Below are 17,368 nucleotides of genomic sequence, written 5' to 3' on the forward strand. Positions count from 1 at the left end.
TTGTCCGCAAAATGGACAAGAATAGAACATGCTCTATATTTTTTGCGGGGCTACAGAACAGACATATAGTTGCAGACAGTACATGATGTGCTGTCTGCATTTTTTGCAGACCCATTGAAATGAATGGGTCCTCATCCAATCGGCAAAAAAACGGAGTGGACATGGAAACAAAATACGTTCGTGTGAATGTAGCCTAAGTAATAGAAAACTCTTTCCCCCTAGTGGCGGCTGTAGGTAATTGCCCTGGATTTATTTTGCAAGGAAGAAGACGGCACACAGTGCCAGGTCCTCCCTCTTCACAGGTCCCATAGCATTGTTGTGGTCTGTCCCTATGGTACCTAAGCCACTGCTGGTAACTATGGGGGGCTCTAAAGTCATCCCCACCTATTATTCTTTTAAGACCAACCAATTATGAAAGTAAAAAAAAGGCTTGTTATGGTCAAGCAAATTGCTGGAAGTAATATTACTACCAGGATCACCTATGGTACTATGGATGTAATCATTTTGGCTTGCTTCAATCTAGATTTGTCAGCCAAGGTGTGACAGACATGTAACATAAAGTACATACAGAGTGTATTAGTGGTCCCAGAACAAGGCTGCTGTCCACACATCGTCCAGTGATAACAATATCAGCTCCAAGATCCAGGGCCCTGCTAATCGGTCTTGCCCTAGAAAAAAGACAATATAACAATGAACTGTAATGAAATAAATAGTTGAAGATGAAAGCTTACAGTAATAACGTGTGCAACGCTAATAGCACGGAATATGCCTATATATAAAGTGGTAACCATGGCACATTGTAGCCATAACAGCAGGGGGCTTAAGACATAAGGCCTGAATATGTATCATGGTAAAATAATATAATATGTGAAGGGTCTTGTTCCCTACATAATACTGTCATGCACTGAACACTTATAATAAAAGATACCATAGTACCTATACAGTACATACTTTTTTGTGTTTTGCGTTAAAGAGCCAAACTATAAAAAAAATACCTGGAAGATCTTGTCCTCATAAGTGCTGATGCATTAGCAAAAAAAACAAATAAAAAACTAAGTTGACATTCGCACTGTAATTATCCATCTGGGAATCCGACAGAATGGGTTTCACCTCTGCTGTTTTATGTCTGGAGTGCAGTCCAGCACTTTATACTCCGATATAAGACTTTTTATAAAGGATACGCACTTATTTAGTAGTGATAATGTAGCAAATCACATTTAGCCTTTACTCTTCATGGTACAAGCTTAAAGGAGTAATCTGTTAATTAATATTGGTGACCTATCCTCAGGATAGGTCATTAATATCAGATCATCGGGGGTCTGACAACCAGGGACCCCCACCGATCAGCTGATAGAAGAGGTTTGGCGCTCTGTGAGTGACGTGGCCTCTTCCTAGGCCAGTGACATCACTGTACATCGCCTAGCTGCAGCTCAGCCCCACTGAAGTAAACGGGATTACGCTGCAATACCAAGCACTGTACAATGTACGGCGTTGTGTTTGGAGAGTTGCCATGAGCCTGCTGCGCTGACTAGAGCTCCGGTGAGCATGGTAGCTCCCTCTAACAGCTGATCGGATGGGCTGCCGGGACTCGGACAATCTGATAATGATGACCTATCCCGAGTATAGGTCATCATTATTATTTCCCTTACAACCCCTTTAATTATTTCAAGTCAAGTACAGGCCAGACTTAGGGCTGCAAGCCTGGGGGGAGGCCTAGCATGACAGAGGCTTGGAGGGAGTGGAGCTGTTAGGGAGTTATGGGGGTTAATTGGTAGGTAAATGTGGAAGTTGCATTAGGGGAGGGGGTTAAGGTTTTAAAAGGGGTGGGAAAAGGGGCCATTTTGCAGGGAAAGCGGATCTGCAGCAGCCCCACCCACCCAACCACCCACCCTGTGGGCTGCATTATTTCAAGAGGTGGTTTGATTTCCTGAAATGTTGGAGGTTCTTGGTTTATGGCACAGTTATGGGTGGTTTTTGGTTTGGTCAGGCAGGTACTGTTTTTAAATGTCATAGCGGCCGGGGAGGTGGTGGGTCTTTGAAGTTAGTGGTTATGGTGGATCAGACATGGTGGGAAGGGAGCTAAGTGGTCTCTGGACTCCCCAGGTACTGGAATTCGGGGCGTGATATGGCAGGTATCTGCCCACGTTTGCTGTCCATGGTTACCGTTATTTCTGACTCTAAGCTGGTGTTTATCGGATAGAGGTAATTCAATTTAATTGAGGGGTGGGACAGTTACCCGTTAGGTTTGCGGGGCTCCAAGGACCCTCCCTGTGTTTTATGTGTTCCTTGGGCGGCCCTTCAGGTGGGAAGGCCTTTGGGGTTGATTATTTATTGTATGTTTGTTATTTAATAAAATGGCTGCTGTGGCCAATAAAATCCACCTGAGGTGTTGTGTCTTTATTTGGTTGGGAATGGGGGGGATATAGGGGAGAACGACTCGACAGTGCGCTTGTCATGTCTCAAGGTCTGTTGAACATTGACTTACAGGATAGAAAGAGCCAGAGCTTGCTAAGAATGCATTTGCATAACGTCTTCCCAGAATTCCAGGGGAGCGTTGCCTGGCCTATAAGACTCCTCATACTGATTATGTCTCCTTGGTACACACACATTTTATCAGTATATGTAGTTCACTGCTGCAGCTGTAACAGCCAGATAATATGTACACATGGATATAATCTACATCTACTAGGAAAATACACCATTACCACCTAAATGCCTTTTTCATGGTGCCAAAACTGGTTCCCTGATGCTATGTAATCAATGTCAAACTCAAAGGGGCAAGAGGTTCAAATCCTGAAAATATGCCTTAGGGCCCTTGCACATGACCGTATGCCCCCCGAGATATACGGTCCGTAAGCGGGCCATATGTCCCGGAGCGGCATTGAATGTGCGCACGGGAGCACACAGCATCGTAGATTACAATGATGCTGTGGACACCGGGCCGCCTGTGGTGCTATTGTCCTGCACTCATATGATCTTATAGTCCCGCGGGCGGCCCGACGTCCACAGCATCATTGTAATCTATGATGCTGTGTGCGCCCGATGAATGCCGCTCTGGGGCATATGGCCCCCTTAAGGACCGTATATCTCGGGGGGCATACGGTCGTATGCAAGAGGCTCATACTGCTTGGGGTAATGCATCAGCTGAAAGTGAGTTTCTCTCCCCAATACATTTAGGGGGGTACCCTTTAATTGGGGATAGCAGCATAAGATTCTATGATTAGCATATGCAGGTCTTTCACAATGATTAGAGTGACCTACCCTAAGTACGCATTCATGCTTTGGACATGGTCAGGAAAGGGCTTCCCGCTGTCCATATCAGTGATCCCAGCTTCTTTAAATGCATCTTTCTGGAAACCAAAGAGCAGAATACAGTACTAGAAATCAGGTTTCAATAAATTATTAATCACAGTGGAAATAAACATGCTACTGTTAGGCTCTGTTCACATTGTGTCTTTCAATGCCAGAATTTTGATGCCAAAAAGCCTCTTGGGGCTGTGCTGGAGCTGGTGGCCTATTGTTTCCAATGGGAAGCTTCTCTGCTGTTTGTGTGGTTGGTGGTATGAAGCCGCAATTGTGCCAAGGAAGGACATATCATTTCTTGTTGCAGTGTCCAGACAAATGCCATTGGAACCATGCTGGGTGTCCGTTTGCGGTTTAGATCCATTCAATGGGTCCATGTCATTAAAACTGAAAAACCAAGGCAGAACCCTTTGAAAAATCTGACATGTGACTGGGGCCTTAGAGTTCCTTTACGTTTGAGGCCACATTACCTTTTATGCCATGGCACAAGTTAGTATGTCGGCTGGCGTAGTGACATCATAGGTCACCGCTTACGGGATTTTGCGCATGATCTTCAATCAAGATGGCAGCAGCCCGGTCTTCGCGCTCAAACGGATGAGGTAACTATGATTTTTTTTTTTTTTACTGCCATTTCAGGGAAAGTCAATTCGCTACCATGAAGCACAAGAAAATTCAGCTTCGCAGCGAATCAAATTTTACCTGAAATTCAGATAAAACTCCAATTTGGACTTCGATTCGCTCAACACTAGTCAAGGACAGTCACAGGTTAAGTTGCCTTAGGAAAGCTTGCGTGCCAAAACATAGCTGGATCTAGGTGGAAACCACCTCCAAGTATGCACATCTTACACTTGCCCGGCGCTCACAATGCCTATACAGATAAGGATCTGTGCATTTAAAGTTTTTAACAGAAGAGCCTTACCTTTTTTTAAGGCTACTAATAAATTCCTCCAGTTTTGTAAAACCAGTTAGAATGACTGATGTTATTTCTTAATTTTTTTTTTTTGCCTACTTTCACACTAGCTTTTTTGCTGGATCCGGCAGAGTTCAGCAAAAACACTTTCGTTACTGATAATACAACCATCTGCATCCGTTATGAACGGATCCGTTTGTATTTTCTGTAACATGGCCAAGACGGATCCGTCATGAACTCCATTGAAAGTCCATGGGGGACGGATCAGTTTTCTATTGTGTCAAGAGAAAACAGATCTGTCCCCATTGACTTGCAATGTAGGTCATGGCGGATGCGATTTGCTCTGCAACCCATTACGGAAATCAAACCGCATCATGCTGCGGTTTGCTCTCTGGTATGAGAACGCAACCAAACGGAACGGAATACATTTTGGAATATTCGGTTCAGTTACGTTTTGTCCCCATTGACAATGACAAGGGACAAAAATGAAGCGTTTTTTTCCGGTATTGAGACCCTATGACAGATCTCAATACTGGAAAATATTAGCGCTACTGTGAAAGTAGCCTTAGTTGTGGGATACTTGAGCTGGAACTCCTCTGACTGCTAACATGATCTCCCCATCACCGAGCTACGTAAATGTTACACTGGTCCATACAATACACCCCATCCCATTCCTAAATAGCCTCTGTACCATTCAACAAACTTTGCATAACGCACTAGTACAAGTGAATATAAGAAACTTTGTAATATGTGTTATTAGAGAAAAGGCCTCTGTCTCCACTTTTCAGTCCCTTCTTTTCCCCATCTCCTGCACTGATCATTCACCCTCGATTTCATGGTAAAATGAGAGACATCAGGTCACATGCTGCCCATAGAAGTCTATTGGAGGGGGAAGGAGTAAGGTACTAGAGAGAGACAGAAGAAGAGATACACAGAGAGATGCTGCTGCAGGCTCTAGTACACTTTCCATCTCACCACAGTGCTGTATTTACAGCAACACTGCTCAGTACTGCTGTACAATGTCCTCCATGCTACAGAAGCAGGATCTTCTCTGCTCCATGTGTGATGTGGATGGGAGACATCGCAGGAACTAGTATTTACCCACCCAGGAGCTGATCTCAGGGGAAACGAAAAATGTGATATAGAGCAAACAAAGGAGATAACTTGTGACAAATGCAGGATACAAGACAAATAATGGCTCATGTACTACACAACACAGTTTATAATGTCATGTCACCTGAAATTACATTTAGCCCAGATATCTCCAGGCTAAAAGCTGAAATGCACTGATGCCTCTTCTGTCTAGCAAATAGTGTTCCAGCAAACAGACCATCCCCACGCCGGAGGAATATCTGAATTTTGATTTGTGTATATTTGGTCATAATTAAAACCAAGTGCTCTAAGATCTGATTAATTGCAGGTAGGAACTACCATTGTAAAAATGCAAGGTCCTCCACACAATCAGTGCAGCTTTACTGAGAAGGATTGCATTTACTCTTGTAGCAAATGTTACAGGCAAAATTGGCCAGAAGGGAGGAGATCATCTCTTTTTTACAGTTCAACCCTATATTATGGGGACTGATGGGTTACTTACTATATACAGGATGACTTCTCTGAAACCTTAAAGCTTACCTGCTCCATCAAGTCATCTCCAGTCACAACAGCAATTTTCAGATCTAGACCATTTTTCTTCACAATATCATGCAAAGCAGCAGCACATGCCTGAGGGTTTGTACCTCCAGCATTACTGACTACACGAATACCTGGCAAAATAGATACATTATTATTAATACATCATTACAATGAACTGATCATCTAGCTTAACGGGATATCCTTGTAGGTAAAAGTTATCCCCTATCATGTCCTAGCAGATCGGTGGATAGGGGATAATCACGAGAACAGGGGCCGCACATTTGTGCAGCTTCTCCATTCATTGCTATGGGAGTTCTGGGGACAGTGGAGCGCTCTACTCGGCATCTCCGAAACTCCCGTCCAAATGAATGGAGTGGCTGTGCACATGTGCGACCAGCCACTCTGGTCATTTCAGGGGAGCCTCAAGTGGCCTGAAGGGGGTATGAGGCCCCAGTCCTTGTGATCGGTGGAAGTCCCAGAGGTAGAACTCCCACCGATCTGATAGTTATCCCCTGTGGATAGGGGATAAGTTTTACCTACCAGAAAACGCCTTTAAAGGGAATCTGTCACTGGGATTTTGTGTATAGAGCTGAGGACATGGGTTGCTAGATGGCCGCTAGCACATCCACAATACCCAGTCCCCATAGCTCTGTGTGCTTTTATTGTGTAAAAAAACGATTTGATACATATGCAAATTAACCTGAGGAGTCCTGTATGTGAGATGAGTCAGGGACAGGACTCATCTCAGGTTAATTTGCATATGTATCAAATCGTTTTTTTTACACGATAAAAGCACACAGAGCTATGGGGACTGGGTATTGCGGATGTGCTAGCGGCCATCTAGCAACCCATGTCCTCAGCTCTATACACAAAATCCAGGTGCAGGTTCCCTTAAACTAGAATATAATGGAAAGTTTTGACATTTCTCACCATTGTCAATATTTGTGCTTGCTGTCTGTGAATGGAAACATTACAGAGGTTGTTCAACCATAAAAACGAATCCCCTATCCACAGAATAAAGGACAAGTGTCTGATCGTTGGGACCCCCACTAATCACAAGAATGAGATGCTGGAGTCCCTGGGGTGAAAGCAGTGGAGGTCACTGCTTTATTCAACGCTACAGGGCTGCCGAAGAGAGATGAATACCACACTTGGCTATCTGCATCCTTATAATCACCAGTGGGCGATCAAACACTTATCAGCTCTCCTGTGAGCAGGTTATAGGTTACTATGGTGGACAATCCCTTTAACACGCAAAACAAAACATTTGGTGTAATCTGGGTGAGTGTAGAATAATCATTTAACAAATGAATGACATCAAATACCTGACTTATGAAGGTCTTTCAGATATGGGGCCATAGCCGTGTGTATGAAGTCTGGTGTATATCCAAGGCTCTGCAAGTACAATGTAATCCTATCAGAACACCTCATCCTGTGTCAGGAGCATACTATACCCTACCTGATGAAAGGTTATCAAGAGGGCACACACAAAGTCTAATTTCATTCACATGTATAAAGCCAAGTAAAGTAATACCAAAGCAAAGCTGTCCCTAGTGTCCTATAGCTGGCCCTGGCTTAACCCCTTATTAACCAGCCTGTTTTCAGCTTTCGTGACTAAGCAATTTTTTTCATTGTCGCATTCCAAGAGCTGTACCTTTTTTATTTTCCCGTGGATGCAGTGGTATGAGGGCTTGGTTTTCTTGCAGGTCAAGTTGTAGTTCTTAATGACACAACTTTTATGAACTCTTTCTTGGGACGGGAAGGATCAGAAAATCGGAAAATACTGCCAATGAGTTTTTACATTATAAAATTTTGCAGCGTTAATTTTTTGGCATAAAAAACATAATTTCTGGGTCAGTATGATTACAGCGATTCCAAGTTTTTTTTAAGTTTTACTACTTTTGCACAATAAAAAAATATTTTTTTGCGCCTCATACCAAGACCCATACATTTTGTATGTTTCTTTCTATGGAGCTGTGTGAGGCCTTGTTTTTTCAGGACTTGTAGTTTTCATTGGTATAATACAACAAGAATGGAGGGTAGGTTCACTGCCAACTGGCTCACCTACCCAGTATAAAGGAAAATTCAAAAGATGCAAATAGGCGGGCACACCACCTTTTGTCGCTTGTGTTAGATAAAAGATTTTTTATTGGTAAACAATCAATAATAAAATTGGATCAACATAGACATGATTGTGAAAGAATAAAAAAAAAAGTAAAAATACTATACTGAACACCTTAAAATAAAAAGAAAAGAAAATACACACCCTAGTGTAACTCATGCAGATATATCATGTAAACATACTCCTAGGTATATAAAAATCACACCATGTCCGGCAATATATCACAAGCCATAATCCGGATCAATATAGTCACTTGACTGTCACTTCCTAAAGGAAGATGGTATATCAAATATACAGGTGAGAGAAGGTGTCACTGGACGTGTATATGTCATTTTTGGTGAAATAAAGACCAGACCGAAAACTTTCACAATGCTGCTGGATACTTCCTCTTTGTTTATATCAAATATATGTCAGGTGATTGCACCAAAAGTATAGATCCCTGTATTATACCCCAGATATGTGGACAGGTACACCTCTAACAAGTGTACCTGAACTCTCCCCTATTAATCCTACTAGAAGTTTATGAATGAAAAGCCATCTGGCTGTTACCAGTGGATGGGTGTCCCTGCCCAGTCTAATACTATTTAATCAATGCTGCCAGTGTCAGACTATGCAGGGACACAAACCCCACTGGAAACACCTAGTTGGAATCTATTGCAGACTATCAGCAATTCATTCATAAACTTCTAGTAGGAATAATGAAGGAGTGTGTGGAGAGGAGACATATGAGTCATTGAATTATTTAAATCGAGAAGAATACATTGCTTTGTTGTTACACAGTGGGTCTTTCTGGGTAAAAAAAATGATGGTATTATTTAACACATAGGTGGGGAGAGTAATTTAGTGTCCCTCAATATACCTTTTACAATTTTTGAGTGTTTAAGAGGTTGTCGGGGCTTTTTAATATTGATGACCTATCCTCAGGATTGGTTATCAATATCAGATCGTCGGGGGTCCGACACCTTGCACCTCCACCGATCGACTGTACAGGCAGACAACGTGCGCAGTGCGCGCTGCTGCTGTCCATAGACCTATAGAAGCAGACAGGAAGACAGAAGGGATAAGTCTCCTTAAACAGCTGATCGGCGGGGGTCATCAATGTTAAAAAGCCCGACTACCCCATTAATCTTCCTTGCAAATAAGTTTGCAAATGCATATACTGTAATTACGTGTTAAATGAAAACTACAACATTATCTAAAGGTCTGTTTATGCTCATTATAGCTCTCATCCCTCTGCACTTAGGAACGTTAGAGCAGAGCACTTACAGTCTACATGACAACACAGTGGGTCCCACGTCTATCGGACATCTACGGCATATCCCTTAAAAGCGATCTTTCCATCTTGTACAGTGATTGCATGTCATTATAATAGGCCACCACTTTATGATCATGGGACTCTGACCTGTGGGACCCCAACAATCCTGAGAATGAACGGGCTGCGTACTGATTCAGCACTGCAGCCCTTCACTGACCACACACTGTGCAGGGGAACTGTAAATAGCTCTGTTCATGTGAGAAAAGAATCTCAGGATCGGTAGGTGAACCTCAACTTTCATAAGGTGAAGGCAGATATATAATCACTTATAAGGAGGGAGGGAGATAAAGGGCAATATGACGACAGCTAAAAGGGGTAGGAAATCACCCAGTGATAACGGCAGATTACATAAGATTGGAAGATATGAAGTCATAACCTGATGCCTGCACAACGTTCTACATTCATGTGAATATACTTACAGGAGACTTGGCTTTTACTGCTGTCAGGAGAGACATGGTGATTTCTGAGAGGTAGTCAAAAACTAAGAAATCTAACTTTCCATCATATACAAGCTGTGGAACTGGAAAAAAAAAAAAAAGAAAAAACATTACATTGTGGTATATTATACAGTACTATTTTATGAATACTAAATGTTGCAGTAATGTAGCATTTTTGCATATTAAATATTGCAAATATCAATTAGCAGCCATTTGGATCCAAAGACTGTCTATATTGTTCACAGTAATACCCTGAAGACTATTTATGCATAGTAATTATCTTTATGATGTACACGGTCACAACCATTTGTGTCAACTCACAAGCTACAGCCGGGTCCATAAATATTGGGACATAGACACAATCCTAACATTTTTGGCTCTATACACCACCACAATGGATTTGAAATGAAACAGACAAGATGTGCTTTAACTGCAGACTGTCAGCTTTAATTTGAGGGTATTTACATCCAAATCAGGTGAGCGGTGTAGGAATTACAACAGTTTGCATATGTGCCTCCCACTTGTTAAGGGACCAAAAGTAATAGGACAATTTGCTTCTCAGATGTTCCATTGCCAGGTGTGTGTTATTCCCTCATTATCCCAATTACAATGAGAAGATACAAGGTCCAGAGTTAATTTCACGTGCGCTATTTGCATTTGGAATCTGTTGCTGTCAACTCTGAGATCCAAAGAGCTGTCACTATCAGTGAAGCAAGCCATCATTAGGCTGAAAAAACAAAACAAACCCATCAGAGAGATAGCAAAAACATTAGGCATGGCCAAAACAACTGTTTGGAACATTCTTAAAAAGAAGGAACGCACCCGTGAGCTCAGCAACACCAAAAGATCCGGAAGATCACGGAAAACAACTGTGGTGGATAACCGATTAATTATTTTCCTGGTGAAGAAAACACTCTTCACAACAGTTGGCCAAATCAAGAACACTCTCCAGGAGGTAGGTGTATGTGTGTCAAAGTCAACAATCAAGAGAAGACTTCACCAGAGTAAATACAGAGGGTTCACCACAAGATGTAAACCACTGGTGAGCCTCAAAAACAGGAAGGCCAGATTAGAGTTTGCTAAACTACATCTAAAAAAGCTTTCACAGTTCTGGAACAACATCCTATGGAGAGAGGAGACCAAGATCAACTTGTACCAGAGTGATGGGAAGAGAAGAGTATGGAGAAGGAAAGGAACTGCTCATGATCCTAAGCATACCACCTCATCAGTGAAGCAAGGTGGTGGTAGTGTAATGGTGTGGGCAATATTATCTGCTTATTTTCAGCCAAATTCTTCAGAGCTCATTAGACGGCGCTTCACAGTGCAGATGGACAATGACCCAAAGCATACTGCAACAGCGACCAAAGAGTTTTTTAAGGGAAAGAAGTGGAATGTTATGCAATGGCCAAGTCAATCACCTGACCTGAATCTGATTGAGCATGCATTTCACTTGCTGAAGACAAAACTGAAAGGAAAATGCCCCACGAACAAGCAGGAACTGAAGACAGTTGCAGTAGAGGCCTGGCAGAGCATCACCAGGGATGAAACCCAGCGTCTGGTGATGTCTATGCATTCCAGACTTCAGGCTGTAATTGACTGCAAAGGATTTGCAACCAAGTCTTAAAAAGTGAAAGTTTGATTTATGATTATTATTCTGTCCCATTACTTTTGGTCCCTTAACAAGTGGGAGGCACATATGCAAACTGTTGTAATTCCTACACCGTTCACCTGATTTGGATGTAAATACCCTCAAAATAAAGCTGACAGTCTGCAGTTAAAGCACATCTTGTTTGTTTCATTTCAAATCCATTGTGGTGGTGTATAGAGCCGAAAATGTTAGAATTGTGTTGATGTCCCAATATTTATGGACCTGACTGTATAACAGTAGGTATTGTCTATGGGTCAATCAGAGAAAAAAAATAATCATTTATGTTTGTGAGATATTGTTGAATATGTGAACGGTTCTCCCAACGTATAACTGGGCATCAGTGTAAAACTGGTCCAGGTACATGCAATAGATGTAATGGTGCAAACATACATCTCATGGTTGTAAAGATTTCAGGAGACGGCTACTGGAATATTTTAGCTTTTCTTACTTTTAGTCTTCATGTAAAGAGCCTGATTATATGTATCAGGGAGAATAACCTATCACAGCCGCTATACAATGTACGGTGCTGTGCTTGGTAAACTGCGAGACGTGCCTTCTCAAAACAGTTGATCGGTGGGGATCCAAGATGTTGGACCCCCACCGATCAGATACTGATGACCTATCCTGAGGATAGGTCATCAGTATTAAAATCTCAGAAAACTTTTTAAAGGAACACTGGATCATTATTGACTAAACCTAGCGATTGGTCAATCATCTAATGTGCATTGGAGGCCACCAGATGCTCCCCAACAGCAGAAGTTGGGGGGAAAAAGGGATTAAGTACGTTGGCGTTCTATTCTCAAGAGAATAGACACCTCAGGAACATATGTATGCGCGGCTGAGCCACAACTATATGTGTGGGGGTCTGGAGGAATAGCTTTTAACCCAGTGTATTGCCTTTAGTCTTATTTTAAATTGTCAATGAAAGAGGTGTGCCCTCCTTGCCTGACACACGTGCAACACACGGGGTTCATGTTGCATACAGTGCCCACATCGAAGCGCTGTACAGGAATGCACAGCGGGATTTGGGCACTAGAAAGCACAAGGGGGTCCATGCTTTGCAGCTCCTGTGTCAAGCAGTTCCTGTTGCCTGCCCAAGAACATGGATGAGTGGGGGGGGGGGGGAGTGGCAGGTGTCCGGTCTTCACCAGTACATACGAAAGTAGGCCAATGGGGCAGTTGGAATTGATTTGTCCTATCGGATTCTAACAGCCCAGCTGATTGGACAAATCAATTCTGTGGAATCATTTTGCTCATCTCTAAAAGGGACCTGGGTATCTTGTATATCCCAAATAGCTGATGCCTTTGCAGTACAACTATTATTCCTTATTCTACAAAGTAATTTCCGTGAGCATGGACACTTCTACATTTTTATAAATATACACTCACCTAAAGAATTATTAGGAACACCATACTAATACAGTGTTGGTCCCTCTTTTGCCTTCAGAACTGCCTTAATTCTACGTGGCATTGATTCAACAAGGTGCTGATAGCATTCTTTAGAAATGTTGCCCCATATTGATAGGATAGCATCTCGCAGTTGATGGAGATTTGAGAGCTGCACATCCAGGGCACGAATCTCCCGTTCCACCACATCCCAAAGATGCTCTATTGGGTTGAGATCTGGTGACTGTGGGGGCCATTTTAGTACAGTGAACTCATTGTCATGTTCAAGAAACCAATTTGAAATGATTCGAGCTTTGTGACATGGTGCATTATCCTGCTGGAAGTAGCCATCAGAGGATGGGTACACGGTGGTCATGACGGGATGGACCTGGTCAGAAACAATGCTCAGGTAGCCCGTGGCATTTAAACGATGGCCAATTGGCACTAAGGAGCCTAAAGTGTGCCCAGAAAACATCCCCCACACCATTACACCACCACCAGCAGCCTGCACAGTGGTAACAAGGCATGATGGATACATGTTCTCATTCTGTTTACGACAAATTCGGACTCTACCATTTGAATGTCTCAACAAAAGTCGAGACTCATCAGACCAGGCAACATTTTTCCAGTCTTCAACAGTCCAATTTTGGTGAGCTCGTGCAAATTGTAGCCTCTTTTTCCTATTTGTAGTGGAGATGACTGGTACCCGGTGGGGTCTTCTGCTGTTGTAGCCCACATTTCTTTCCCATTCTGACATTCAGTTTGGAGTTCAGGAGATTGTCTTGACCAGGACCTCAACCCTACATTCTTTAGGTGAGTGTAGATTGTAGTGATTGTCCTGGAAGAAGAACTCTGCCCTCAAGTGGATGCATCTCATATTACAGTCACTATCCTGGGATGAGCTATCTTCTAGTTATATATAATTGTGTCTATGGGTAAATGGGACATTTTAAACTGATTTGCAAGTATACCTGAAGCTGCAGTGTCACCCCAGAAGCCAGACGCACAACCAATTCTTATTGAAGAACGTTTCTGGGTGGAAGGTGGACAGTTTTGTTCTACAGAACCTACAGACAGCTGTCGTAAGTAGGTCCGGCATACTGTATGACGAAGAAACCCAGTTTCAGGCCTCCATGATGATATGCAACTTCTTGCTAAAAGAAAAACCGTCCACCCCATATCTGAAGCTGTGAACAAAGCGTGGCGCACTGCAGATTTTTAAACTCCTTTCAGTCCTCAATTCACTCCTTTCAACTACAACGCAACCTGAAAGAATAAGAATAGTTTCCAATTATTTATTCAATAATGACATAGTTACATACAGTACATAGTATGATAGAAGAGCAACATTGTAATTCCCAAAATAAGCAACTAATTGAAGTGCCACTGTTCTCCTGCCAGATCTTAAAGAGGACCTGTCACTACTCCTGACATTCCTGTTTTAATAGCTACATGTATTCCCTATGACATAACAATTCTGGAGCATCTATTCTTATGTCTCTATGTTCTGCCATTCCTCTATTATTTCTACTAGAAGTTATGAATGAATTGCTAGCAGTCTGCAGTAAGGGTACAGAGGGAAGAGGTAACCAGTTGGGGGGAGGGGGGGGGGGGGTGTACCTGCACAGACTGACCATCCAATCAGTGCTGCCATTTTCAGACTGTGCACACACCCCTAAACTGGTTACCTCCCCTCTGTACCCTTACTGAAGGCTAATAGCAATTCATTCATAACTTCTAGTAGTAATAATAAAGGAACGGGATTACATAGAGTAAATTGAATAGATGCTGCAGAATTGTTAGTGCGTTGGGAATGCATGTAGCTATTAAAACAGGCATGTCAGGAGTGGTGAAAGGTCCTCTTTAACCACCTCCGGACCGCCTAACGCAGATGTGCGGTCCGGAGGTGGCAGCGCTGCGCAGAGTCACGCATATACGCGTCATCTCTGCTATGTCCAGGACACGATTTGAGGTCATCCTGCACTTTAGTGACAACACCGCCTCCCGTCCCAGGGGCCACCCTGCTTTTGACCGGCTCCACAAAATTCGGCCCCTCATAGACCATTTCAACCTGAAATTTGCAGATATTTATACCCCAGAGCAAAACATCTGCATAGACGAGTCCCTAATACATTTTACCGGGCGCCTTGGCTTCAAACAATACATCCCAAGCAAGCGCGCCCGGTATGGGGTCAAATTGTATAAGCTCTGTGAAAGGGCCACAGGCTATACCCACAAATTTCGTGTCTATAAGGGAAAAGATCAGACCCTGGAGCCGGTCGGTTGCCCTGACTACCTGGGAAGCAGTGGGAAGACAGTTTGGGACTTGGTGTCACCCTTATTCGGCAAGGGGTACCATCTTTATGTGGACAATTTTTACACAAGTGTGGCCCTCTTTAGGCATTTGTTTCTAGAACGGATTGGCGCCTGTGGTACCGCGCGAACTAGTCGCGCGGGCTTCCCCCAACGGCTCGTTACCACCCGTCTTGCAAGGGGGCAGAGGGCCGCACTGTGTAACGAAGAACTGCTCGCGGTGAAATGGAGAGACAAGCGTGACGTTTACATGCTCTCCTCCATTCACGCAGACACGACAATACAAATTGAGCGAGCAACCCGTGTCATTGAAAAGCCCCTCTCAGTCCACGACTATAACCTCCACATGGGAGGGGTGGACTTCAATGACCAGATGTTGTCTCCGTATTTAGTTTCCCGCAGAACCAGACGCTGGTATAAGAAGGTGTCTGTATATTTAATTCAATTGGCTCTGTACAATAGTTTTGTTCTCTACAGTAAGGCTGGGAGAACTGGATCCTTCCTCAAATTTCAGGAAGAGATCATCGAGAACCTCCTGTACCCAGGAGGTTCTGTGGCCCCAACCACCAGTGTAGTTAGCCGTCTACACGAGCGACATTTCCCCAATGTCGTTCCTGGTACCTCAACCCAACCGTCACCCCGAAAAAGATGTCGTGTCTGTAGCAGGAGTGGAATAAGGCGTGACACCCGCTATTTCTGTCCTGACTGTCCTGACCACCCTGCCCTATGCTTTGGAGAGTGTTTCCGGAAGTACCACTCACAGGTACACTATTAGCATAGGGATCATCTCACCAGGATAGGCACACAGGGCTATTAGGGCCCATTCACTCACTGCTGCTGCAAAAGTCTCCTTTCACATGGGACAAAGTGCATAACGCACTTCGCCACATCTTTGGGCGATTTGCGCTTTGCACATTGACCCATGGGGAAGGAGAGGTTTGTTCTATAAAGGTAAAAAAACAAAAAAAAAAAAAAACACACACACACCAGTAAGCAAACACGTTAATGTTCAGTTCAAAAAGTTAAAGTTACATGTTCTGTTGCAAAGTTAATAAAATTATTGCGTTGCGGCCTGGTTTTTTCTTTTTTTTTTTTTTTGTCTTTTTACCTTCCAGGTGGACCAACCGATCTACTAGCTGCAGCACCGATGTGCATTCTGACAGAAGCATTGCGCTGCTGTCAGATTACACGCAAGTCGGTGTATGCGGCGCTGCAAGACGGGATTTTCTCCTCTGCAGTGACAGATACGTTTGCCGAGGCATACGAGCTGAGGAGGAGGCGGCGTTCCTATGCTTTGGCAAACACTTTGTATATATATATATATATATATATATATATATATATATAAAAAAAAAAAAAAAAAAATCCCGGCAATGATTTATTCATCCACATCGATTGATGCGAATGGAGAAATCTGGTTTGCCAGGGCATACGAGCTAAGTGGGTATGGATGTAGGGCGGAGCTCCTATGTCCTGGCAGACGCCTTTCCCCTCCATTTTTTTTTTTTGCCAGAGATTTTTTCATCCACATTGATCAATGCGAATGAAGAAATCTGTGCCGTTCATTTTTTTCTTTCAGCCCAGAGGCTGAACGGAAAAAAAAATCTCATTACCTGTATGCTCAATATAAGGAGAATAGCAGAAACTCCTAATGCTGGCCATACATGTAATGATTGCGGAGACCCTCAAATGCCAGGGCAGTACAAACACCCCACAACTGACCCCATTTTGGAAAGAAGACACCCCAAGGTATTTGCTGAGGGGCATATTGAGTCCATGAAAGATTTAAATTTTAGTCCTAAGTTAGCGGAAAGTGAGACTTTGTGAGAAAAAACAAAAAAAAAAAAATCAATTTCCGCTAACTTTTGCAGAAAAAAAAAATTTCTATGAACTTGCCAGGCCCCTCATTGGATACCTTGGGGTGTCTTCTTTCCAAAGTGGGGTCACATGTGGGGTATTTATACTGCCCTGGCTTTTTAGGGGCCCTAAAGCGTGAGAAGAAGTCTGGGATCCAAATGTCTAAAAATGCCCTCCTAAAAGGAATTTGGGCACCTTTGCGCATCTAGGCTGCAAAAAAGTGTGACACATCTGGTATCGCCGTACTCAGGAGAAGTTGGGGAATGTGTTTTGGGGTATCATTTTACATATACCCATGCTGGGTGAGATAAATATCTTGGTCAAATGCCAACTTTGTATAAAAAAATGGGAAAAGTTGTCTTTTGCCAAGATATTTCTCTCACCCAGCATGGGTATATGTAAAATGGCACCCCAAAACACATTCCCCAACTTCTCCTGAGTACGG

General features: G+C 43.1%; 1 protein-coding gene across 1 annotated transcript in view; it reads right to left on the reverse strand.

Moving 5' to 3' along the window:
- Positions 1–17,368, reverse strand: part of LOC122942539 — a 110,809-nt gene that overhangs the window by 76,293 nt on the left and 17,148 nt on the right. Inside the window, exons 2-7 of the mRNA XM_044300193.1 lie at positions 13,725–14,019; positions 9,702–9,802; positions 7,171–7,240; positions 5,846–5,976; positions 3,262–3,350; positions 569–668 (exon numbers count right to left, since the gene is read on the reverse strand). Of these exons, the coding sequence (XP_044156128.1) occupies positions 569–668; positions 3,262–3,350; positions 5,846–5,976; positions 7,171–7,240; positions 9,702–9,802; positions 13,725–13,932 (699 nt within the window). The 5' untranslated portion in view covers positions 13,933–14,019. The remainder of the gene's footprint in view (positions 1–568; positions 669–3,261; positions 3,351–5,845; positions 5,977–7,170; positions 7,241–9,701; positions 9,803–13,724; positions 14,020–17,368) is intronic.

The sequence above is a fragment of the Bufo gargarizans genome, chromosome 1 (assembly GCF_014858855.1).
Source record: "Bufo gargarizans isolate SCDJY-AF-19 chromosome 1, ASM1485885v1, whole genome shotgun sequence".
In the NCBI taxonomy this organism is placed as follows: Eukaryota; Metazoa; Chordata; class Amphibia; order Anura; family Bufonidae; genus Bufo; species Bufo gargarizans.